Source organism: Sceloporus occidentalis, unplaced genomic scaffold (assembly GCF_023333645.1).
Source record: "Sceloporus occidentalis isolate IW3139 unplaced genomic scaffold, rSceOcc1.0.p SCAF_7, whole genome shotgun sequence".
In the NCBI taxonomy this organism is placed as follows: domain Eukaryota; kingdom Metazoa; phylum Chordata; class Lepidosauria; order Squamata; family Phrynosomatidae; genus Sceloporus; species Sceloporus occidentalis.
The window spans coordinates 28640119-28667954 of NW_028316987.1; the positions used below are offsets into that span (position 1 = coordinate 28640119).

Below are 27836 nucleotides of genomic sequence, written 5' to 3' on the forward strand. Positions count from 1 at the left end.
TTTGAATTTGTGAAATCAACACTTAGATAACTTCCATTGATTCAGTGGGTGTTCTCTATTTTGTCCCTGCAGATGTCACAACCTCCCCCATTACCTGGCCCTCCATCTGCTTCCACCCCAGGCCACTTGCTTCTGACTTCAGAATAAGTCTTCCATGGCAGTGGACGCACCAAGGGACACTTGTGCATACAGCCACCATAGCGGGAAAACAGAGGGATCCAGATTTTCTTAGAAAATTTAGAGAAACTGATGTTATTTCAATGCATTTTAAGGCTATTTTACCCTATTTATGATGCAGAACATGCTAGACATAATCCATACTGCTTGCACAAGAACCAGGGTTTTGGACAACCTAAGATGTTAACTGAAGGCCCTTCTTTGGAATCCTTTGTTATCTGAAATATGGCTTATGGTTACCAAAAAGCCTTCTCAGTCATTTTTCTTTTAGATTATGTGACTTAGGACAGATTTAACACTCTTAGGCCTGTTACAGACTGCCAAAATAAAGCTGCTTCGGGTCTCTTTGGAGGTATGCTATTTAAATGATGCATGGGTCCTAAGAGTCCGGAGGTCGCGCCAAAGCCACACTCCATTCCTAAGCACTTGAGTGCAGCTTTGGTGCAGCTTCCGGATTCTTAGGATGCATGCATCATTTAAACAGCATACCTCCAAAGAGACCCAAAGCAGCTTTATTTTGGCAGTCTGTAACAGGCCTTAGCATTCCTCAACATAGGTATCTGGACTCATCACCACCACCCCCACTCTAAGATCCTTTGTGCATGAGACATGTAAGTAGAATGTATTCAGCAATATTCAAGTGACCATTGTTCTGATTTATCTGCAACTATGGATCTTCTGGCATGAATTCAATTAAGTCCATGTTCCAGAGTCCCACAATGGGTGTAAGCCAAGAAATTTACTCTGAAAAATATTTCAGTAGCAAGACACATCTCAAAAGTATATGCAGGCCATGCAAGCCACTCAAGATTAAATAAGAATATTTGTAGCCTAATTCAAAGCATGATTAAAGAAGTAAATTCCACTGTGCTCTGCAGGGATTACTCCCAGGTAGGTCTGTATGAATTGCCATTTTAGATCCCCCCCCCCCCCCCGTCCACTATTTTCTTTACATAAAAATTATTTAGGAAAGGAATGTAAAGATATTTAACAAAAAAAAGAAATGAAAAGACAATTGAAGATGGAGAATGTTTTTCAAAAAGAGTTAAAAGAAAGGCAAGAAAGGAGAAAAACCTGTTGTGAGAACATCAACAATACTAACATATAAATAGGAACATTTTAATATGAACTGGGGGGGGGGGAGGAATTCAGTTCTGACATCAAGGCAATTACTGAATCAGATTTATGCTTTCTGGTGGCCTCTGACATGTTTTCATTTGTGCACATTCTTATTTAGAAAATAAAAAAGTTAATGTTTTAAAGAATTATAATGTGAGGCCGCAGAGTTACATAAATGTTGAGGATCTGCAGTTCCAGACTATTTCGCTGTACAAAATATGCTCCCTTCTTATTACACAGGATTTCCACCTGAATTTTCTTCTGGTCACATTATATTACAGATACCCTAACATATTTACTTTTCCCTTATTAAATGATCAAAATGTTATGATGTAGCAGCTTTAATAAATCAGTCACACTTCATATTTTCCAATTTTAATTAAATAAACAGGAATATAATTGCATAACAAAACTGGAAATTTGGGGATAACATGTTATCTGCATTTATATAATATTTCCGGGTGTTCACAATCCCCCTGACAATAAATTCAGTTATAGATTTTGGACATAAACACCCTGTGAGTGAGGGCAGTGACTTAGATGAGACCTAATAGTCTGGTGCAGAATAACTATCAGTGGGGGAACCTGATCTTGATTTACCAGAAAATAATATACCCTGGACTTGCTTACTTAGAAGTAAGTCCTATTAAGATCACTGGGACTTACATTCTAGGAAGCATAATTCAGTATTGCAAAGCTGAAGTTTATTTGGAAACTTAAAAAAAAAACACAAGGAAATAAAAGGCAGTATTTAAAATTGTACTAATACTACATAAATCCCACAGTTCAATTCAGTAGTTTATTTTTGGTACCACTTTTTCGTTTTTGGAACCATAGGAATCAAAGAAATAAGGCAATTGAATGAAAATTGTGCCTAGCAATATATAACATACTAAAAACCATATCTTTTTGTACTGTTTATCTGAGATACAATAACTAACTGTAGTTATTACCATAGAAAACTACAATCTGGACCAAATTCCCACCTCACTCCCTTTTTTCAATGCAGTTCTACTTGTTTACAGTCTGATGAAATTGACACCTTGGTTTTCTTAACTTGAAGTCTCACCTACAGTATATGTAAATGTTTTTGAAGGTAAACTCTTCATCTTTTCATGGTGGGGAGAGAGTTCCACAGAACAGGGCCTGAGGAAATGCTTTATATATGTGTAAATTCTCAGGTATAATCCTTGGCATGTCCAGTTCATCTCAGGCTGCAGGGGGGGGGGGGGGGACAGAGTCTGCTGCCAGGCAGATGAGAAAGTGCTGGGCCAAAGAGACTAATGGCCTGACTTGGTGTATGGCAGCTTCATATGTTCATATATTTGCAAAGACTCAGACAGCAGGACTGGAAAACTTTAGACCTAAGAGAAGTGCTGCCAGTTAGCATGCAGGAGCTGGATGGACGAATTCAGTCTAAGGCAGCATCACATTGTAATATCTGCAGGGTCAAGTCTGTGCTCTGACATTTTGGTAACATACAGAGTTATCCCTTTCCCATCATAAAATTTACTTATAGTTTTAAGTCAAACAAGGTATTAAATAGTACCTAATAAACTGGTAGACTTACACCACTACTTTTTCCACATATATTACAGTATGTGGAATTTAATTTATTGCTTGTAATGACAAAAGGGACTGTTAGAAAGGTAGCATAGATGTTGAGAGCATGTCATACACCATATAACGTGGACACTGAGGTTGGCAGAACATGGCAAATTAAAAATTTTCTTGTGCCATTGCTTTGTAATTTTGATCTGCTTTTGCAGTACACACATGCAACTAGTAGTGCCTTAAAAATTCTGCATCAAAAGTGATGTGTCAAAAACATATAGAAAAAAACCTTACTCTTTCAATTTTGTTTTGCTTTTTACTGAAGTCAGGCATGAGTGGCATGCAGTAGATTGCAGAAGAAAAGCAAAAAGGACGTCCATTTCTAAAAGGTTTATAATCTTCATGCACATGTAAAACCCTTAGTTTACAAACAGAATCATTAATATCTGTTAAAAGTGTGCCTTTCTGCATTTTTTTTAAAAATACAAGTGTACATGCAACAAAACTGTCATAGCTAAAAGTATTTACAAAATTTCATACAATACATTCTTCAAAATAAATAAATAATAAAAAGGCAAATGTCTTAATACTGTACAAGATTAAAAATAAATAAGGCATTATAATACAGTTTAATTCTTTTTTTTAAAAAAAAGTTGCTCATCGCTGCAATATAAAACCCTTATTTAAAAGAACATTATGGCTAGTCCTCTGGTGTGGACTGGAAATGTAAAAGAATTTGGATTGCTAATGCTAGGTGAATGTCTTAAGGCTAGTTCAGATGAGGCTCTAAGTGTGTGTAGTTACAGCAGAAAAGTAGAAGTAATGCTTCTGGCCTGACTCTACACAGTGTGTTTGTTCCGCCTGCAGAATATTCATATATATTGGATGCAACATTTGCATAGAACCTATGTGCATGAAGTCCAATGCACATATGCTCAACATACAGAGATGTAAAATCTGGAAACCCACTTATGAGACTAGTGCAAATCAAGGACTTAAGTCATTAGAATTTTGATTTGTTCAATGCAAATCAAGGACCTAAGTCAATAAAAATTTGGGTCCAGTACAGGTTCATCTGTATTATTTAAACTTCCTAGTTCAGAATTAACGTTTCCTAAATTAATGTCAAAAACTCATGACTGCAATGCTTAATTCAAAGATGTAGTGTATGTTTGTATTTTACTATATACAAAGGAATCCAATTAGACAATGATACATTTTAGGGCTTCTTTTGATAAGGTATTGGGGCTTGAAAGACTAGTCACATGGTTCATCATCTGAACCACTCAAAGGCTCATATCCAGCCTTTTCTTCTGCCCTTCTCTGAAAGAACCATTTTGTACAAAATCAGCTTATCCTACAACCTTGTCTTCTACTACCCTCTCTCATTTCTAATACTTTCCAGGGACATTTAACTTCTTTTGCTGCCCAGTCTAGGTTACTGGAGAGGTCTTCTTGCAGTATACACAAAGGAACCTTCAGGTTTTATTTAATCACTTCCTTTGTACTATTAGAGGTGCGTTACAGACCACCCAAAGGGGCGGCCTGTATCCGGCCCTTTCCCCGCCAGGTCAGGGCCTCAGCTGCCACAGCGGCAGCCTCTGAGGCCCCGATCCGCCACTTTCCAGGTTGCGGGGAAGTGGCAAAAGGCCGCTTCCCCATGGCCTGGAAAAGGGTGTCCTTGGGGCTTCATGCAGAAGCTGCGCCAGCGACGCAAATCCTGGAAGGAGCTCCGAAATGGAGCTCCTTCCGGCGCCGTGGAAACAGCGCCCCAGGCCCTCCGTTTGGAGGCAGCGTGGTAGTGACGTTCCCATGGCGGCACCCATGTAGAATGGGCGCCACCATTTTGTACATCCCCAGGACGTACTAGGGTTAGGGCATCTGGAATGGATGCCCTTTCCTAACCCTAGTACATCCTGGGGATGTACTTTACGCCCATCTATAACGGGCCAGAGTTTTTTTAAAATTATGTGGGCCTATTCTATGATTAAAGTGTCATCATTTTTTATATTTATGGGTTCAAGGCAACAGTGTTTTCCTCTCCAAAATATTACATGCGGGGCTGATTCAAGTTCATTTTTGAGTCTTTGATGAAAACATTACATCCAATGATGAATGAGGCCTAGAGCTCTGAAGGCAGCATAGGCACAATTAATAGAGGCAGAACAGGTAACTGATCCTACTCAACTGCACATGCTTCCATTCCATTAGAGCCTTGTCTGAATTGGCGCTTATATTACATAGAATCAAGCAAATGAGTGACAGTGATTTGGACTGGGCTCTTAGTCAGTTTCCTAAGGACAATGCACAAAAAGAGGATCCTTTTCATATGATGGTAGAGGGCATATGTTTAAGTCCTTGCCTCCAATACCCATTTAAAATATCTGGCATCCAATAAATAATTTATTTCTGTCACAGACCAGCACATTATTTGACATTATCCAATTAAACAGTAGGCCTATGTATAATTTACACCTGCTAGTATTTTATAACTTTTTAAAAATGGCTATACCTATGTTGATGTTTTTGTTAACTTTTATGGTGGACACCATTTGGCCATTTTAGTCCTTTGATATTTGTAATATGCGTTCCACAATAAGTTTCTCATTTTGTATAATGAAATTATAGGAGCCTATGGCTAAAGAACAAGGAATGATTAACTAACACTGCAGTCAACTCATCATTTTTCAATGGGGGGCTTTACTCCCTTGCAAATGTGTACAAAAATGTAACCTCAGTGATATAAAGTCTGCTCAGCAGTGGGCCGTAACTTTTGCAATAAACGCTGCAGGATCAAGGAACACACCAACCAACTCTCTGTACTGAAGCCAAAATGTGGCACACCTTTCTCCCACATTACTTCAACTACATTTTGGAGGAGATGTGCTTCTCTGCTCTTTCACTATATGCAGACAATCTTTGAGTAGCATGCTCCATTGGCTAGTGAAACTTTTAATTATTACTTATACTTCATAAAGAAAAAAATGTGCAAAATTAATGTAGAATTTGTGCTAGCTATTAGCAGCCCTCTGATAATGAGAGGTCTTCTTCAGTATCAGCATTTTAAGATAGAAAGCTTACACATACTCCCATATCAAACAATTCTCACATGAGTTATCTGTTTAATCACAATGGGATTTGCATATATGCTTTGCAGGATGATACTAGGTCCTTTTCAGGACCATATAAAATCAATCTTAGTACTTGAGTTGGAAAAATAAAATAAAAAAGCATTCAATTAAAAATGAGGCACAATGAATGGATGTGTGTGTGTGTGTGCTATTTGCACAAACATTTCCTTGCAATCCATCCTAACTTTTCATTAATTTAGAAGGGGGTATGTAGAAATATGTGTGGGAGGGTGGGGTGAAGAATGGTAATGATAGTTCCATGCAGCTATTCAGATTTCCTTTGGCGGGTTACAAACCGCCACTAGGAATGTCCTGAGGACGTCCCATTTTAAAAAAGGGGCGTCTAGAAGAGCCCTATCACGGACTCAGTCTGTGACAAATGGCGGCGGCTGTTCCACACGGCCGCCGCCATGAGGACATCACGACCGCACTGCCTCTATATGGGGCGGCGCGGAAGTGACGTCCTTGCTCCGTGCCAGGGCGCCTAGTGCGCCCTTAGCACGGAGCAGGAAGGAGCTCCGTTTCGGAGCTCCTTCCTGGTTTGGTCCGCTGGGCGCAGCCTTCAGACGGTTGTGCCCAGCAGACCAAAGGAGAAAGGGGCCAAGCGGCCCCTTTCTCCTCCTCCCCACCGCCGTGGGGTGTCCTTGGGGCTTGAAGCCCCAGGGACACCCCTTTTCAGGCTGCAGGGAAGCGGTGTTTTGCCGCTTCCCCGCAGCCTGAAAAGCGGCGGATTGGGGCCTCAGCAACTGCCGTTCTGGCAGCTGAGGTCCCGATACACCGGGGAAAGGGGCAGGTACAGCCCGCCCCAAATGGGCGGTCTGTAACCTGCCTATGTGATGCTGGAGCACTACCTCTTCATGAATTTTGAGGGGGGGAAATAGAAAATTTGGAGCTGCCCTGAAAAAAGTGTTTGCACTAAAAATGTTTGCTAACCCAAACACAGCACATCACTAATTTGAATCCTGTTGAAGACATGTTATATAGGCTCCATCGAACTATGACTTTATCAGATTAAAGACATTCACCCCAAATTCTGATAATCACTCACATTCAGCAGAGTTCACTGGAATAAATGGATTTTTTTTCTCTTGCTGCAAATTGTGGATACAGTTCCATATTATCATAAGCTACTATGATAATATGTTGGCATTAGCAGTAGTGGCATGGAAATGAAAGGAGGAAAATTTCATTACACAGGGATCCAAAGACAAGCTATCTAAAACATGGAGCCTTGTTAGGTTGTCATCTAATTGTTTTAAAACACTTACTTCCATCTGTCTGATGAATGCAACAGTAGGGAAGCCATATATATATATATATATATATATATATATACGTCATATCTAAACGCTTTCCAGAATATTCACCTTCCTTGTCACTTACTCTTTTGTATTATACAGCCTGCTCCTGAGATTAGCAAACGTAAATATTGGTTAAAAAAAGAGATAAATATTTCAATCATATTTTAGAAGCATTCAAATAAGAAATTCTGATAAATATTAACACATATGTAGCTGAAGAGCAAAGTCTGGACATTTGAACTATGGCTTCATCTGCACTGTAGAAATAATGCAGTTTGGCACTCATGGCTGGCTGTCCAGGGGGGTGATGCCTTGATGGCATTTCTTAGAGATGTCATCAATGCATCCCTTAGGGAAGGTTGTGTTCCAACTTGCTTAAAGGAGGCGGTTGTTAGACCGCTCCTGAAAAAACCTTCCCTGGACCCCCTGGATATGAAGAACTACAGGCCTGTATCCCAGCTACCATTTTTGAGCAAGGTGATCAAGAGGGCTGTCGCCCTTCAAGTCGTCTTGGATGAAACCGATTATCTAGACCCATTTCAAACCGGCTTCAGGACAGGATATGGGGTGGAGACTGCCATGGTTGCTCTGGCTGACGATCTTCAACTAGGCATTGACAGAGGAAGCGTGACCCTGTTGGTGCTTCTAGACCTCTCAGCGGCCTTCGACACAATAAATCTTGACATCCTCTTGGAACGCCTGGGAGAGTTAGGAATCGGTGGCACTGCACTCCAGTGGTTCCGGTCCTTCCTCTCGGGTAGATTCCAAAGGGTGATGCTCGGGGAGAGTCACTCCTCAAAAACGGAGCTTAAATGTGGCATCCCTCAAGGCACCATACTCTCCCCAATGCTGTTCAACATTTATATGAAGCCACTGGGAGAAATCATTTGCAGACATGGGGCAGGGTGTTATCAGTATGCTGATGACACCCAAATGTATTTCTCCATGCCCCGATCAGCAGCTATGACAACAGATGGCATTTCTCCCCTCAGTCAGTGTCTTGAAGTGGTAATGGGCTGGATGAGGAAAAACAAACTCAAGCCGAATCCAGACAAAACGGAGGTATTTACAGTAGGGCCCCCCAAACCAGGTATAGGGTTACAACCTCCAGTCCTAGATGGGGTCACACTCTCCACTAAGGACTATGTTCACAGTCTGGGGGTGCTCCAAACGAATGCAACAATCAGGAACGCCTGCTATCAGCTCCAGCTGATACACCAGCTGTGCCCTTTCCTGGAAGTAAAGGACCTAGAAACTGTTGTACATTCACTGGTAACTTCACAACTTGATTTCTGTAATGCGCTCTACATGGGGCTACCCTTGTGCCTAGTCCGGAAACTTCAACTAATGCAAAATATGGCAGCCAGGCTGGTCGCCGGGAAAACTAGGAGTGACCGAATAACATCTGTCTTAAAATCTCTTCACTGGCTGCCTATTAGTTTCCGGGCACAGTACAAGGTGTTGGTTATAACCTTTAAAGCCCTACATGGCTTGGGTCCAACCTATTTGAGGGATCGCCTGCTCCCATATAATCCGCCCCACACCCTCAGGTCCTCTGGGAGGAATCTATTGCAGCCTTAAAAAACCAGACTAACTGCTACCTCCCAGAGGGCCTTCTCTGCAATTGCTCCCAAATTATGGAACGGCCTGCCAGATGAGATCCGTCAAATTGCCAGCTTAGACAGCTGTAAAAAAGCTGTCGACGGATCTCTTCCAGCAGGCCTTTCCTGATTAAAGTGCCCAGCCACAGAATGACTGCCCCCACATCATGAATTAGCCCACTGCTCTGTCCTTGTTATATTTTTATTGTGTTTTTTAATTGTGTTTTTAATAGATATTTTAATTGTAACATGTTTAATCCTGTTTTAAGGGGGGGAATTTGGGACATTAATGTTGTAAATGTGGATATTTTAATATGTTGTGAGCTGCTTTGATTATCTAGTTATAGAAAAGCGGGATAAAAAATAAAAGTTTTATTTATTTATTATTTTACTTAACTACCCAGTACTATGGAATTCTGGAATTTGTAGTTTTGTGAGATATGTACTTTCTCAGTGAGACCTCTTGTGCCACAACAAACTCCAAATCCCTGAATTACATAGCATTGAGTCACGGAAGTTAAGTTCTGCATCGCAGATGAAGCCTGTGTCTTTGTCCTACTGAAAAGGTTTTGAGAAGTGCTAAAATTAACAGTGGCACTTTCCAGACCGGGGGGAAGTGGTGTTTTGCTGCTTCCCTGAGGCCTGGAGAAGTGGCAAATTGGGGCTTCTTGGGATGCCGCTGTGGATGCCCAGGCCCCGATCCAGCGGGGAAAGGGGCGGGTGCAGGTCGCCTCAAAGGGGCAGTCTGTATCCCGCCAGTGTCTCTACAACTGAACTTAAGGGTGTGTGAATAAAACAAAATCCACCATAATAGAGTGCTTTCTTTCTACCTTAATGTGTGATGAGGCCTAATTCCTTCAGGTTTGGGGGTGTGTTTTATTTTTTTTAAAAAACCCAAAACAAAAAAAATCCACCTCTTTTCATTTCTTTAAAATGTTTTCCCCATGTTTTATACTAAATGTATTGCTTAGACACCTACCCCCTGCATAAAGCAAGTTTAAATAATGTTTTCTATTTATTTCTAATTTCTATCTTTTTTTTCTATGTACACTTTTCAAATTGGCAAATTTGGGTGAATATTCATCAGTGAGAGGATTCTGGAGCACAAAGTGTGTTTGCCCTGTGAACAGTTTGAGGAGTAAGAACTGAGAGCATCCCACTGAACACAGGGTTGAAACTGGATTCCTCAAATATCCCTATTTGGATTTGGCAACTCTTCCTTGCAAATTTACAAGTATAAAAGAGTTGTAAGGAAGAAACAGAGTAGGCCTTAAGCACAGGTTTTCCACAAACTGACATGGTAAGCATCTAACCTGAGATTCCAACAAGAGAAAAAGTAGTTGGAGTGAGTCTATGGAGACTATCACGGGGGGTGGGGGTGGAATCAGGGGAAAGGCATTTTCACAGGAAAGTTGCATGATGACGGTGAAGATTTTCACACACATTGCGATCTGAGGGAAATCCTGTGAATAGTTTGTTGCTTGAGCATTCCTTGTTCTTTCTGGGATAAATCCTCTTGGGTCATGATATGTATGAAAATCTTCGCTGCAATCACACAACTTTCCTGGGGAAATGCCTTTTTAATCCCTGATTTTCTCCATGTGATAGTCTCCTATGTGGAGAAAAAATATTGGGAACAGTAAGGGCTAAGGACTTCCCAAAATGATGTTCTGCTTCTGAAATTCACTCTCCAGCCATTTGCAGTGGAGAAGTGACAGTCAAGGTAGGTGCACTCCAATGTGAAGCACAAACAGTAAGAAGAACCCACATAATTGTGTTCTGCATAAATCCCACTGACTTGAACGTGAGCCGGAAAGTAGAAAGGGTTTGCTTAAATGTTCACATCAACTAGATCTGCAGTGGGGGCTGTACCTAAGATGCTAAAATAAAATTACAAATCTCTATCTCTCGCTCATTCTCTCTCTCTCACACACTCAATACAATTCTGGCTAGGTGACATTTGCTGTTTTAATGAGTTTGCTTCCATTAGAGATACTGGAGTTCCTACTATGTAAATAGCCGTATTTGGTATCTTATTGATCTATATTATCAAAATGTGAAGTCACAACTCTAATCTTAAAAGAATATAGTTCAACTCATTTTAGCCAAAAAGAAACTTCAAATGAAAGGTAAGAGCAAAACTGGTGCAGAACTTGACTTATGTAGAAGATTGGCTTCAAACAGTATCAGCTGGATCCAAATGCTCCATTTCAGGAACAGAATAAGCTTTTTCTGATACAAGAAGCCTTTGACAGGTTACAGATGAAGATTTTATCACACTATTACCCTCTTCATTCTCTGAATTTTATGGGGTCAACATTTTTCTTATTGTAAAGAAACTATTACAAGGAAAAAGGAGAGGCCAGCTGCAAAATGCCTTCTATTTGCTTGCACAAGGAACCTTGCATCTGAAACACTTCTTGTGAGCACAACTCTCCTTTTCATGGCACAGAAAAATATCTGTATACTTGGTAAATATACTATAATTCAACTTCTTTTTGTAAAAGTCTGTAAAAATGGCCAGCCATGTGGCCTGTTGAAATGTCATGTTTCTCTATGTCTAAATAAAGTAAACAAAGCCTCCGACAGTGAAGTTCCTTTTTCTACCTCATCCATGTCTAGCTTGAAGATTGTTTGTTTTTTTAAAAGAAAGATCAGATCTAGGATAATGATGAAGGAGGTCTGGGAAAAACAAACTTTTAATGTCAGTTTGTAGCAGTGGATTTGCATTAAACAATGCAGTAAATAAAATTGGAACTTGGAATCTATTCTAGCCATTTGAGCATGCCTACAGCAAGCAAGGGAAACTGCACAGTCCCCTAACTTGAGCAGCAAAACAGCAAGAAAAAAGGAGACTACCAGCTGTCCCCAGCTGGTGAGGTAGGCTTACAGATTTCCATTTTGACTAAACTTTTAAAACTTTGGCTGTAAATTTAGCCAAAATGGAAATCATAAGAAAAGTGGAAGCTGGTGAAAGAAAAAGTAATTCCTGGACATATTTTGGAAGAAGCCTTCAAGTGGTCTACAGAAGGTTCAAAATGTGTTTGTTTACTTATGCAAGTCTTACCTGATCCGAGTGTTTCATTTCATATGTAAACATAATAAGCTTTGAATCAAAAGTTTACTGAAATACATTGCTTTGCCATTCTTTTTGTAGTCCTTATTTTTTCCATGTTATTTCTGTTAAATTAATATCCAGGAACACCTCTACTTCATTAACTGAGGTACACATGTACTTTTTCTTGCATGTTCAGATCTGCCACATTACCAGCACTTGTCCTAGATATGTAATTTGGAAAATTTGTTCATACAAGCAAGCCTATGCAGTGCAAGAAGTGCATAGCTCTATGTAACAGACATGCAATTCTTACACAGCTCAAATTCTATTTGTATGGGACTGTACTACTTACTCTGAATTATTAGGTTATATTATAACATCTTTAATAAATCTAGCTCTGATATCTGACTCATCACTATATGGCTGGAAACCACTCAGATATGAAAACAGCATATTTTGAAAGTTACATCTGTCTACTTGTGCATCTGCTACTTCATATAACACAGTTACCCCATGTTTTCATACATGGTGTAAAGTAAGTGCTGGCAATTTGTTACTGTTGTTTTTCAAATGCTCTGGAAAAAGATTCCACAAGATTTATTAAAACATCAGATATGTGTTGTTTTCCCTATAGTATCGAGTTTATGGCCTATACCTTCCACCTAAACAGTAGTTATAAAATGTGTTAAATGCTGGACGTTATGGTAAAATCATTCTCTTTGCTACTGCAGCATGTACGTTTTTGTGTGTATGTCTCTCTGTGTAGGTGTGTAACTGTCATTTCTATATAATATGTCACTGTGTGTCAGAAATTAATGTTGCCAATACAGGTTGAGTCTTCCTTATGAAAAATACTTGGGACCAGTAGTGTTTTGGAATTTGGATTTTTTAAAAAATGAATATTGGAATACCTGCATTTGCATATATGTATACAATGAGGAATCTGGGAGAAGGGATTGAAGTTTAAATACAAAATTAATTCATGTTTCATATATACAGTGAGCCTTTGGTATCCCCTGGGGCTGGTTCCAGTATCCCCTGTGGATAACAAAATCCATGGATGCTGAAGTCCCAATATATAGAGTGGCACCATAAAATGGTGCCTCTTATATAAAATGGCAAATCCAGGCTTGCTTATTGGAATTTATATATTTTGGGGAATATTTTCAAGCCATGAATCATTGAATCTGTGGATAAAGAAATCTGTGGATACGGAGGGCCAACTGTACCTTATACACATAGTCTGAAGGTAATTTTATACAATATTTTTAATAATTTTGTGCATGAAACAAAGTTTGCATATATTCAACCATCAGAAAACAAATGTGTCACTATCTCAGCCACCCATGAAGTTTTGGGGTTTTTTTCCTTCAGTATTTCAAATTTGGAATTCTATGTAAGAAAGCCTCAACCTGTATTTTTCAGTGAATGTTTACAATTGCCAATGCAAGGATTGTCAAATTTCAGCCATGAATATTGACAATGTTTGCCACACACATGCAGGAATGTGCATGCAAACACACACACACACACAAATATATATATAAATATGCAAATATTCAGTCTCACTTGCATCATGTTTTCAGTTACCCAATTTACCCTTCGAGACTGCTGATAAAATATTCGGCATCTTCACCAAAACAGCAGTTGACTCTTCCTAATAAAATTGCTAGCCCTTATTTGATCCATTCTACACGGTTCCCAAATTCTCTTTGGTTGGGTTGTAGACATCTTGAATTACACCAAAACCTGTAGCCTTAAGCTTTCCGGTGAAAAATTCAGGTGACCTCTGTTCTCCACATTCATTGCAAATGGCATCACCAGTATTTTCATTGCTCTCATGTCTCCTTTATGGCTGGCACAGAAGGAAGATAATGGAGTGTTTGATTAGTGTGGCCTGAAGGCAGCTGAAGCGTTCCAGCCCCAGCGTTTCCTGAAAGGCTGGGGGATGAGGACACAGATGGACAACTTGTGCCTAGTTTGGTTTGAATGTTTGCTCTTCCATAAGGATACATTTTCCTCTCTAAGATTAAAGATCGTAATTGTGAATTACTTCCATTGGCCTTTCCTTCAAGAAAATAGGTCAGCATTTCACCTTTGCCTTTGACGCTGACTTTACCTCGACATAAAAACTCATAACTGGATTTCAATATCCGCTGGACTTCTTCAGTAACCTGTAGATAAAATATCACCAGTGAGGTATTAGATAAAGTAAAACCACATGGCAAATTTATTGTGCTCTCTAGAAGCCTTCAACAACAGGTAGGAAGCACAGAAAATGTGTGTTTTGTGCTGGGTCCTCAACTATGGGATTTCCTCTGAGACTTGTTTAGTCCTTTCACCTTACAAGCAGAAGGCAAAATCTATGTCAAGCCTTTGTATATTATTAGTGCAATAGAATATACCATATTATATTAATTAAGGGATGCAGTGACTTAGTGGTTAAGACACCAATTCTAATGATCGGAAGATCAGAAGGTTGGCAGTTCAAGGCCCAAATGCCGCATGATGGGGTGAGCTCCCATCACTAGTCCCAGCTTCTGCCAACCTAGCAGTTCGATAGCATGCAATCAGCTCTTCTTATACACAGATTTTTTATACATGGATTCAAGCATCCATGGTTTGAAAATGTTCAAAAAAAGTATATATTTCAAATATCAGACCTTGATTTTCCATTTTTTGTAAGGGACACCATTTTGCTATGTTTAATGGGACTTGAGCATCCACGGATGTTGTTATCCATGCGGGATTTTGGAACCAAACCCCAGCGTATAACAAGATAAATAAGTACCACTACAGTGGGAAGGTAACAGCATTCGGTACAGTCATGCTGGCCACATGACCACCTGATTTATCTTCAGATAATGCTTGCTGTTTGGCTTAGTAATGGAGATAAACACTGCCCCCTACAGTCAGTTATGACTAGGCATTCATGTCAAGGGACTACTTATCTTTATTATATTAATTACATTCAGGGCCAGCTCATCCATATAGGCGAGCTAGGCACCTGCCTAGGGCGCCAAACTGTAGGGGGCGCCAGAGAGAAAGAGAGAGAGAGTGGCTGGAGCCAATTAGAAATTCCAGGGCTCCATAGCATGGAACCAGCAAGATGACCAGATGTCCTCTTTTTCTGGGGTATAGCTTACTTTTCAGTCTTCTGTCCAAGAGGAATTCCAAAAATGTCCTCCCTTTTGAGCAGCACTAAGAAGAATGAATTTATATTTATATGAGGGGTGTCAGCTTTTACTTGGTCATGCCCTCCATTTTACTTGAAAGCCCTACATTTTGCGGTGCTTTGTCCTCCTTTGCGGTTAGAACAGCTGGTCACCATGGGAGCCAAAGGCAGCTATGTAAGACGAATGAGTGAGTTCTGACTTAAACCCAGAGCTGAAGAACCAAAGAAGAACCAAACAAGGTGGTTCCGTACAAAGCATTGATGTGACGAAGGTATTTGGCAACCGAGATGAAGAAAGTCTGAGGAACTTGGAAGCTGAAGCAGGGTGCCGTCCAGGTGTGATGAACCATGACCGGGAAGGATCTTATCTCCTGAGTCGCAGTGAACAGGAAGTGACAGGACAATGGAGGGCTTAGAACAGAACGAGTTGCTTTGAACACGGACTGATCTGAACAGCCTGTCTCTCCTCCCAAAAGAAGAAGTTGAGTAATGGGCTGCAATATTGCAAGACTTCAGCAGCCAAAGTCAGAGGGAAGAAAAAGTATAAAGACCTTTGACTTTCGTCTCCAGTTTGTTGGCATCTACCGCGGCAACGGTGTCATCCCAAACCTTCGAGAACACCTGATCAATGTTCGGCGGAAGGAAAGTGTGTGTAAGTATTGTCTGAATGCGTGAGGGAAAGAGCTCTTGATAATCAATGTTTGTGTTACTTTTGTGATTCAATAAATGTTACATGCATGGTGCTTAAAACCAAAACCAAATTTGGTGTCTCAATGTCTGTGTCAGCCCTGCTGTGAATAAGTCCATGGAGGGAGATGTTTTCATTACACTCTTTCAGGATAAACAGGTTGCCCTTAACAAACTTGGGCATAACATAATTGGTGTCAGAAGTGGGATCCTAGAGCGTGGTGAGACTCTTTCTGGGGACTCTCATAGCTGGGGGGACAGATCTTGAGACTGGGTGCAAGGGGACACCCTTGCTAGGAACAAAGGCCAAAGAGGGGACAGGTGAAGGAAAAGGGATCCTGTCTACAAAAAACTTCTTTGTTCTTTGAGGGAGACAGTCGGTGTGCTTCTCCCGCAGTTGAAATAAAGTTTGGTGCCAAGTACAGAGGAGGGATGGGTGAAGGAAAGGGGATCCTGTCTACAGGAAACTTCTTTGTTTTTTGAGGGAGGAAGTCGGTGCGCTTCTTCCTGCAGTTGAAATAAAGCTTGGAGCCAAGAGCAGAGGAGGAACAGGTGGAGGAAAGGAAGCCTGTTTAGACAACTTCTTTGTTCTTTGAGGGAGAAAGTCGGCGTGCTTTTCCCCGCAGTTGACATAATGTTTGGAAAGAAAAGCAAGAGGGAGGGGGGGGGAGGCAGGAGCCCCGTCTCTGATAACCCTTTTTGTTCCTTGGAGGGAGATAATAGGAAGGTTTCTCCTGCAGATGTCCTTACTGAAGAGAGTAAGGACTGGAGTTTGCACTTAAAGAGGTCCCTTTTGAAGGGGAATAGGCATGAAGTAGCTTTGAATAAAGTCTCAGAATGGTTTCAACAAGTATTGGTAGAACATGACCCCTGGGAAGCTTTATATAAGGGAATTGGAATGTTTTGCTTTCATACGGCTTCCACTGACAAGGCAGAGCCGATGAAAGTTGGATTGCTGTTGGTGCAGGTTGGTTTGGATTATTTGAATCAATGAGTAAAGGTTCTGTTTGGATGCTTTGGAGGAAAAAGAACAGGAATGTAAAATACAGAAACAAAGGGTAGATGTTTTGAAGAAGGTTTTAGTAGATTGCAAAATCCCGTTAAAGAAAACTAAATGTGTAGCTTGCCAAGGGACTGGTAAAGACAAAAAGAACCTGTTTTGCTGGCAGTGACAAAACACCTCTTGCCACCCCTGACAAATGGGCATCACGAACAGGAAACTTATGATTCTATGCTTCTCACAGAAAATTTGCCACAGCCACTGATCAAAAATGAAAAGAATATGTTACTTTAATGGACTCATGAGCCAATGTTAGAACTTGGTTACCAGGGAGTAAATCCCTGCAAACAATATTATTGGAAATTGCCTTTGTTTTAAAAGAATTAATTCCTTTCTCCCAGCCAGCTTTCCCTCTGGGCAGTGAGAAACTTAAAAACGCTGTACAACCCTGCTGATAAGTTAACAGATCAGCAGAGAACATTTTAGCCCCATAGATGGACTTTTGATAACAGTATAAAGAATAGGTCCTCCATGTGGAAAAGAAAGTGATAATATATAAAGTTTTTTTTTTTAAAAAAAATGGTGGTTAGAATAAAATAAAAACAGAATCCTCATTTAAACTTTGTTTTTGTCTTTAGTATAAGCTAATAAGTGTTTTTTATATAGTGAGAAAAAGGCTGTGTTGGGTTTTTTTTGTCTCTGTGTGTGTTTCTAACAAATTGTGTCATAAATATGGGTTTGTGGTAGAGAATTTAAAAATGGACATGTTTGTATTTGCTTTTTGTTATGTATTGGAATTGCTTTTGTGTTGCTGATATATGAAGAACCATGGGGCTTGGTTTAAAAACTCTATATATTATGTTTTACCTTGAGAAAATGGCTGTGTGTTTGTATGTTTGTGTGTGTGAAGTTAGCCGACTACAGTGTGTGAGTGTGTGGGTTTATAGGTTTGTGTGTGTTCCCCTTTCCTTTGAAATATGCTGTGAGTAGGACAAATCCCATTTTAAATGCTGCTCAGTTCAGGAAGATAAGACAATCCCATCAGAAACAAGGGAAAAAGTGGAAATAATAATGATATGAGGGCAAAAGAAGCTGAAATATAGACAGTTATACTGATGTTCTTTTAATGTTAAAAGAACAAGAGGGGGAGGATGAAGAAGTGATACCCCTCCATATATAGTAATAGATAATAACTATTAAAAAAAAGAGAGAAAGAGATGGCTTTAAAAAAGGGTTTGAAATTGTAAAATATTTATATGGATGGTATAATTTAAAGGTATATATAAATAAAATTTCCTGTTTGGGATAAAGTTCAAGACAAAGGAGCAGAGGCTCCATATTTGGTTTTAAAGATATAAAAATATAATTTCACTTTTTAAAATCTTTCTTTTGTATTTTTATATTTGCTCATTATAATTTTCTTTTCAGAATATAGAAGGTACCGGGACATCTGATCTATTGTTGCCTCAACAGGTTTTGTTTAAAATGCAAAAGATATTTTTCTGTCTTGGATACTGTATAACCCATTTGATAGTTCCATTAGAGCTTCTTACTCAAGTACAGTCAATTTAATCATTCAGTTTCTATGTCCTCCAAAATGCTTCCTGCTTGCTTCCTGCTTGCTTCTTGCCTCAGCTGTTCCTGATTTTCAGTTCCTGGTTATACTTGCTGTTGCTGCTGATGTGCTGAACCTGAGCTGTTGATAAACCTGAGATGCGGGCACACCTACATCCTTAGTTTGTGGTAGCTTTATATGGAAACTATAGAAGAATATTTGTAAAAATAAAAAGATTGACATGGGTTCATACAAATTTTTAGTCAGGATATAACATTTTGGATTATAAAATAAAAGAATCAGTGTGGTAGATAAAATTGATGACATTAAAACAGACTAAAAAGAATAATAATAAAAATATTAGAAACCCTATTTGCAGTCAAAACATGTAATTTGTATGAACTCACATATAGTAAAAACAAATGAAACTGTAGATTTGGATCATATGAAAAGAATGAGTTAAAAGAAATGATACCATTTGAAACTCAAGTGTTGTACCTCCATTTGGGACCAAAAGAGCATAGTCTGAGACCCAAGTGGAAGGAGCCATATATCATAATGGATCATATATGGCCTACCAATTATTTAATTGAAAAATATAGAAAACCAAAATGGGTCCACCAAAACCGGATAAAAGCATATTGAGTTCAAAAATAACAAGTTTGTTTGGTTGTATATTTTCTTTTCTAGGATTAAATCAGAGGAAACAGCAGATGGAAAGACCTCCAAGGGGCAAATCGGACTTAGCCCCTTTGGGATCCATAACCTATGAATAAATTTTATTTGTATAAAACTTATAATCAAAGTTATGTTTGGGTTGGGACAAGGAAGCATATGTTCTGGTTGGCAACCTCGAGACACGAACATATGGTTCTTCTTTGACAAATGGACTACCAATTTTCATCCAGGCAACTATCAATGTGTAGGGGTGGGATACCTGATTTTTCCAGTTCGTATATATAAGTCTCAGGATCTCCAAGTTAGGCAAAAAGTGGGACACCTATGATCCTTAATTGAGAGGGCTGTCAGAGGAGCTATCACAGGAATCCTTACTTTAGGAAAATTGAAAAAGCATACTGGGACTTGCCTGCAGACTGGAAAATTCAATAAATGCTACTGGAGAAATAGTATCAATGTTACAATTTGAAATTTAAGAATTAAGTCAAATGATAATGCAGCAAAGATTAGCCTTAGATTATTTGTTAGCTGCAAAAGGATTTTTTTTTTTTGTAAAATGATAGGTAGCCAATGTGTAGTACAATTTCATAATCTAAATCAATCAATAGAGGACAAGATGGAAAAAATTGAAAGAAATGATTCAGCATAATGTTAAAGGAATAGAAGGGAATTAGTTTCTTTTCAGATGGCTAAGTGATTTGTGGCCATCTGCTGTATGGATAAAAGAAATCATTACAGTAATAGCTATGGTGATGGTTATGATTTGTGTGATAGCCTGTTGTTTTCAAATTTTAATTCATATGTGTCAACGTAGTATCGTTTCAGTGATACCTAAGAAGAAAGAAGATGAATTATGAATCATGATTATGTGTGTTATTGTTTTCTTTTCTTTGTTTCCTTTTCTCACATATACCTCATAGTATTATCACATGTACCTCATCATTACCTTTATGTAACCAATTTGTGTAACCTTTTATAGCAATAACTTTGTGACAATCAATTTTGAATTAATTGATTATCAAGAGGGGGTGTATGTAAGATGAATGAGTGAGTTCTGACTTAAATTCAGAGCTGAAGAATCAAAGAAGAACCAAACAAGATGGTTCCGTGCAAAGCAATGATGTGACGAAGGTATTTGGCAACCGAGACGAGGAAAGTCTGAGGAACTTAGAAGCTGAAGCGGGGTGCCGTCCAGGTGTGACGAACCATGACCGGGAAGGATCTTATCTCCTGAGTCGCAGTGAACAGGAAGTGACAGGACAATGGAGGGCTTTGAACAGAACGAGTTGCTTTGAACACGGACTGATCTGAACAGCCTGTCTCTCCTCCCAAAAGAAGAAGTTGAGTAATGGGCTGCAATATTGCAAGACTTCAGCAGCCAAAGTCAGAGGGAAGAAAAAGTATAAAGACCTTTGACTTTCATCTCCAGTTTGTTGGCATCTACCGCGGCAACGGTGTCATCCCAAACCTTCGAGAACACGATCAATGTTCGGCAGAAGGGAAGTGTGTGTGAGTATTGTATGAATGTGTGAGGGAAAGAGCTCTTGATAATCAATGTTTGTGTTACTTTTGTGATTCAATAAATGTTACATGCATGGTGCTTAAAACCAAATTTGGTGTCTCAATGTCTGTGTCAGCCCTGCTGTGAATAAGTCCACAGAGGGAGAAGTTTTCATTATACGCTCTCAGGATAAACAGGTTGCCCTTAACAAACTTGGGCATAACAGCTAAAGTGGCGTCAAACTGCAACCCTGGTCCTTTCACCTGGTGACTCTACTGGTTTTCTTCTCTTTCTTGTGACACCCTTTTCTGCCCCTTGTGTGAAGATTTTTAGTTTTTAGGGGTCATAGATGGACCACTACTACCCCATAAATTCATGGGAAAGGGATCCAGATTTTTCCACATCATTAGAATGAATAATGCTTCCAGCGTGCAAAAGGAATATGGTGCATTAGTCTCCATTCCAAATGTCACAGCAATAAAAAAGTCTCTAACGTGCAAAAAAACTAATTGGCTTTTTGACTTAGGCCTGTTACAGACTGCCAAAATAAAGCTGCTTCGGATCTCTTTGGAGATATGCTGTTTAAATGATGCATGCATCCTAAGAATCTGGAAGCTGCACCAAAGCTGCACTCCAGTGCTTAGGAATGGAGTGTGGCTTTGGCAAGACCTCCGGGCTCTTAGGACCCATGCATCATTTAAATAGCATACCTCCAAAGAGACCTGAAGCAGCTTTATTTTGGCAGTCTGTAACAGGCCTAATTTTCAATACTATGACGAAAGATTGGAACCTAAGTTTTATGTCATGTTTAGCTTTAACAAACGAAACAGCAGAAATCAAGGAGTGAAAATAATTATGAAGGGCTACAGGGGTGCCAAAATATTTCTTCCCTAGGGTGGCAAAATACCTAGAGTCAGCCCTGATTACATTACATTGTATATTAGTTGCAAGGTGCTTTCACTTTATTTCTCTTGGCTTCTATTATTATTTTAAACCTTTTTGTGGAGAAGTTTTTCATTGATCCTGTTAGTTGTAAAAGTTGTGCAAGTATATGATGGTAATTTATTTTGTTTTTTATGACTTTTTGATAGCATAATACTAAAAACTTTGGATCTTAGGAAAAAATTGTAATATTTTTAAAGCAAACAAATAAATTAATACAAAATCTGTAATCAGAAATAAGCATGGGATGAAGCTATACTGATGAAGGAAAGCAGAAATTATGCAAAGAGAAGCAGATCTACATTGTGTTATCATATACACTGAAGTCTATTTATGCCAATGGCATTCCTAAATCCATTCCAATACTTTCTGCTATATAAGTATATGCTATCTGTGCATAGTCCTAATCTGCCAAAAAGAAGTGCTGCATTTTGGAATAATATTGGCCAACTTAAAAAAAACAAAAAAACAACTCCCTCTGGGGTATAAAATTCAAAGGGGAATGTTTGAAAGTTAGGACATACGCTTAAGACATAATTGTTACTTTGGAAAATCATTTAAACAGTGCTAAAAGTTTAATTTAAAAGATATAAAAGATTTTGAACAGATCTCAGGACTGAAAATAAACATAGATAAATCTACAGTTTGAGCAGAAATGACTGATGAAATATACAGGTTTAAATATTAGCCACAAACAAAAATATTTTGGAATAACCCTAACCAACAAGAACTTGAACCTGTTTAAAAATAATTACCAAAAATGGATAGAAATAATAATAAAAAAGACTGAAATAGTTAGAGGGATCTGAAATTATCATTGTTGGGTAGGATCACTACTATGAAAATGATGGTATTGCCCAAACTATTATTTTTGTTTCAAGTTATTCCATTTATAAAAAATGAGAAAACTTTTAAAGATTAGCAAAAGGAACTGACACATTTTATATGGGCTGGCAAAAGACCAAGAATTAAATTAAAAATTTGACATGACTCAAAAGACAGAGGAGGCTTCACCTTCCTGAAGGTGAGCTTATATTATGAAACTTGTGTTCTTATATGGTTGAAAGAGTGGCTAATGTTGGAAGAAAAAAAACTGCTAAAGCTTGAAGGATCTGATATCAGCTTCGGATGGCATGGCTTTTTATTCTATGATAATATCAAAGCCAGCTGAAACTTTAATAACTATTTTTTAGAGCCTCAATTTTCCATACATGGAATAAGCACAAATATAGGATATGTCCCAAGCTACTGCTTTGGCTTTCTCCTCATGAGCCTACTACTCGCAAAAGAGATTAAACTTGGATAAGATACTGTATAAGATACATAACGAATTTAAGATAAAAACACAAGAAACTCTAAAAGAGGAAAACAATTATATAAATTGGTTCCTATACAGACAGCTTCATGTGAGATCTCAAATTGACATAAAACAAAGGGCTGGTTCTCACTTGCGATTTACAATGGTTTAAAATACACCGGTATCAGTTAAATCGAGTCAAAATAACCCTGGTCTTATCCCGCGTTCCGAATCACTTTTTTTTCTTCGTTCTCATTTACCAATTGATTCGCTTTAAGAGATCCGCTTTCGTTCCTATTCAAATAAAACGGTGTATATATAAACCAGTTTTAGCCTTATTTCGTTCCCACTCACCATTTTGGGACTGTCAATCAAAGCAACGTCATCATAACGTCACTTTTAAATTTCACAGTTTGTTATAAAAGAGCCAATGAGGAGGCGCTTAAAGTGCCCATGAGTCCTGCAATTATTCGTGGGGAAGGATGGTTGAGGGAGAGAAAACTGCCTCCCCAAAGCACTTCTGCTGCCTTGGAAGAAAGACCCCAGGCTGGGGGAGGCTGCAGGCAAAGCAAATTTAGGGAAAGCTGCTTCCAGAGGAACTATGGGATGGGTTTTGCAGGACATCATCCCCGCTTCATGGCCCCCAAGACAGCCAGGGATCCCTCCAGAGAGCTCAGAGATCAATGGAGGAGGCTGCAGGCAAAGTGAATTTGGGGAGCCCAAGCTGTTTCCAGAGGAACTATGGGATGGGTTTTTCAGGACATCATCCCTGCTTCATGGCTCTACAGACAGCCCAGGGAGGGAGCACTCTTCCCCAAAGATTCTCTTTCCAGGGTTAGAAAATGGGATCAAGGAGGAGAAGGCAGATTCCGTTTGGGAAAGAGATGGAAAGGCTCTATTCCCCCCCCCCCCCCAATTGCTGTGCATCCTCCCTCTCCTCTGTTACAAATGGTGTTCAATGATACACACACACACACACACACACACACGCACACACACACATCCAGGGTTTCCTGTGTCTCCCCAGATTGAGAAAGAGAGATGGAAAGGCTCTATTTCCCCAGAGATTGCTGTGCATGCTCCCTCTCCTCCATTACAAATGGGCTCTCCCCACACAGAGGGGAGGTTGCAATCCACCGGGGGAAGCCTTTAAGAGTCCTTTGGCAGATATAGGTGCTTGAGCGGCCGGGACTTCAGGCGCTTAAAGCGCTGAAGAGATTAAGTGCCTGTAAACCATTAAAATATTAAAAAAATCCTTATCTCTTATTGAAAGACCACAGCGGACAAAGGGGTGAGGGAAGCATCAGAGGGAGCAATCAGGCAGACCCAGCAACATCAGGGACTGCCTGAAGAGGCCCCTCCCTCCTTAACTGTCATCTTGGTCTGAGAGGGAGTGATCAGGCAGACCCAGCAACATCAGGGACTGCCTGAAGGAAGAGGCCCCTCCCTCCTCAACTGTCATCTTGGCCTCAGAGGGAGCGATCAGGCAGACTCAGCAACATCGGGGACTGCCTGAAGGAGGAGGCTCCTCCCTCTTGTAACTGTCATCTTGGCCTCAGAGGGAGCGATCAGGCAGACCCAGTAACATCAGGGACTGCCTGAAAGACGAGACTTCTCCCTCCTTTAACTGTCACCTTGTATTTGTATTGTATTCAATTTTTAATGTACACCGCTATGATCATTGCGGAATAGCGGTCTATAAATAAAACGTATTATTATTATTATTATTATTATTATTATTATTATTATGACGAATGGGGACAGAAAGGGCGACTCCCCCAAGCCAGCCTATTGCGCTCCGCTCCTCCCATCCAGCTAACCCAATTTCTGAGGCTGATCGTTCCTATTTCAATAACCCGATTCCTATCTCGAATCAAGGAAAAAATGTAGGTTTGACCCTTCTATTTTTTTAACATGGGTTATACGCCTTTAACACGGATTAAATTAAAATCTGATTGACGATTCGAATTTTAGTGGGAACGATTGTGGGTTGCTCTAGAACTGTTCTAGAGTTAATTCGGTTTCTAATAGGAACGCTGTACCTTGGATTCGATTTGTATCACGGAGTATAAGCCAGTGAGAACCAGCCCAAAGAGGCTTTTCCAGCTCCAAATCAGAAATAGAAGATATTTTATGGTCCTGAAATCAGGCATTACTGTCAAAATTATATAAGAAATTGTTACAATGGTACATGGAGGAAGAACTAATAAAAGAGGCTATGGTCAAACGGGCCCAAAAGTGTGGGAAGACAATAGAAGTAAACAATGGGGGAAATCTTGGAACAAAAGGTTAAAATACTCCCTATGTCAAGACGTGAGAGAAAACTATTATAAGATAATATACCGCTGGTATTTCTCCCCAGATAAAATAGCCAGAATTTGTAGGACAGGAAATAAGCAATGTTGAAAATGCCAAAAAAGTAAGGACTTTTTCGCACCTATGGTGGACTTGCAATAGAGCACAAAAATATTGGAAACAAATACAAGTCAAAATAAATAACATACTTGAGGTAAATTTGAAATTAAAACCAGAAATTATATATTGTTAAATATGTTGGAAGAAAAAGAAGAAATGCTGCATGTTAAGCATATTTTACATGTTAACAGTGGCTAGGATAACCTATGCCAAATATTGGAAGATAGATAAAATAATAGAAATGAATGAATGGCTATTAAAAATATGATGGAACTGGATCTATTATCAATGAAATTGAAATCAGAACATTAGATGAAATGGAAGAAAGACTGGGAAAAAGTGATGACTTTCATGGAAGCAAATTGGGGTAAATTGGCAAACATGAGAACAAATTCAGATTTGTAAATATAAAGGTTCAAAGATTATTAAAATATAATTAAATAATAAAGCCAATTATACTGTTGACAGTTAATGATAATGAATCTTACAAGGTAATTAAATCTTGAAATTAGAGGAAGAAAGAAAGAAAGTGGAAAAGAAGTATATTGTTTGAAAAAGACATATTTGTACAAAGGGGTAATTTTTTTCTAGTTTTTAAGCCTGAGGGGTTCAGAAAAAGGATCTTTTGGAAAAATAGTGTTGCAAAGATAAAATATCATAAAAGGGAAGAATACTAACTGGAGTAATTGATAGTTAAAGGAAGGGAAGAAAAGAGCATGTATTGAAAGTGATATTGTTGAAACAGTAAGAAGGGGGATTTATATGAAAATTTTCATTTACTATTTTGTTGTAATCCTGGAGTAAGATTAATAATAATAATAATAATAATGATGATGATGATGATAATAATAATAATAACTTCCTCTCGCCTGTAACTAGTCAAAGAGGCAAAAATGGTGCAGAATGGCCAACTGTGCCCCAACTATGTACCACTTGGGTACAAAGTGTCTAGTTTCTGAGGAGTATATCACACAGAGGTTTTTCGGGGGTTTTGTGGCTCAGTTCTGATGTGAGTGCGGGTGCAATGATGCGAATTCATGTTATAACGTGAATGTGTTATCAGATGCGTTTCCTTTCTATGGGAGCTCCTTCCGTGAGGCTTCCGCAGTGATTCCAAACTGACTCCTCATTTTGGTGAATTCGGTACAAAAGTGAATTCACAGAATTTGCATTCAAGCTCACTTTGATGTCACTCCGAATTGGTCTGGTGCAGAATGCAACTTTGCTTCTGTCCTGGTACACCCCCCAAAACCTCCAAGGTCGCACATTTCCCATGATGCCGTGCTGCAATTTTGCCCCATTTGCTTCCAGTACTCCCCCCCAACACACTTCCATTGCTGCCGAGGGGAAATGCGGTTTCCCCAGTGGAAATGCTTGGGAAAGGGCAGAGAGCTACTGGGGAATTAATGTATTCAGGTTTTAACGTGAGCAGAAGACATGCTGGAGAGGAGGGGGCAACCAGCTGTTTCTGATGCTGTTGGGGAAGGCTCCTAGTGTGACTGGAAAAAATGAACCATACATCCCAGAGAAAGAGTGCTAGCTTGGATGCTACAGGAGACCCTATCTCCCTTAGAAAGTGTCCTTGTGTGACTGGAAAAAACGAACCATATATCCCAGAGAAAGAGTGCCAGCTTGGATGCCAACAGAGGACCCTATCTATCTCCCATAGAATGTCTCCTTGTGTGACTGGAAAAAACGAACCATACATCCCAGAGAAAGAGTGCTAGTCACCTCGGAAGTGCAAAGGTTCAGGATGCGTTCAGACCTTCACTGAGCATGCCCAAGGGTCCCAATTCAAATCGATGAATCTGCATGGTATGTACTGATGTGGTAATACAATGTGCACTCACTCCACTTTGCCTGAATCTGTATCACGTGACTTGCCTTGGATTCGATTCCCCCTCGATTTGGAAGGGCAATGGAAAGGCAACCAGGTGTTATAAAACATTCATGTTACGACGTGAATTCGCATTGCTGAACCAGAGGTCACCCCGGATCTGAACTGCATAAATCTCAGTGTGATAAACTCTTGAGAGGTGGAAGGGACATGTGTGAAAAGAAGCCATGCTCTGAGGGGGGGGGGGGGCACATTCATCCTGTGGATCATCCTCTGACCATCCCTGGGACAGAGTAGGGTAGCTTGCAAAGCAAGACACTGATGGTGTGTTTCATCAGTTTCATACAGTTATAGAGTATTATAAAAAATACTTACCTGAATTTTACCTTGCACTCCAGTACTATCCATTCTGCTAGCAACATTGACAGTGTTGCCCCAGATGTCATATTGTGGTCTTCTGGCACCAATAACACCTGCTACTACAGGGCCTACATTAATACCTGAAACAATCAAAGAGACCATGGATTTATTTAAATTTTCTTCCAAATTAATTATGGCCCTAATAAAGAATGTAAGAGATGATAAAACACAGAAAACAGATTTATAGTATGAGTTTATAAAAATGTCTTCATTTTTCATTGACTGATTTAGATTTCTTTACCACACTAATTCTAAGGGCTGTCTGTTTTGGCCCATAATTCCTTACTAACTTTCTGACTGGAGCAAACTAGAGCATCACCCTTAGTAGACCAATTTAGTCAACTAGATTTACCTTTGTGTTGAATCACCCTTCAACAATTGATTAAAT

General features: G+C 39.4%; 1 protein-coding gene across 2 annotated transcripts in view; it reads right to left on the minus strand.

The window, feature by feature from the left end:
• Positions 1–6762: 6762 nt before the first annotated feature.
• Positions 6763–27836, minus strand: part of ADCY1 (adenylate cyclase 1) — a 406316-nt gene continuing 385242 nt past the window's right edge. For both annotated transcript variants that reach the window (XM_089532497.1, XM_089532496.1), the window contains 2 exons: positions 27404–27528; positions 6763–14115 (listed from right to left, as the gene is read on the minus strand). In XM_089532497.1, the coding sequence (XP_089388623.1) occupies positions 13780–14115; positions 27404–27528 (461 nt within the window). In that variant the 3' untranslated portion in view covers positions 6763–13779. The remainder of the gene's footprint in view (positions 14116–27403; positions 27529–27836) is intronic.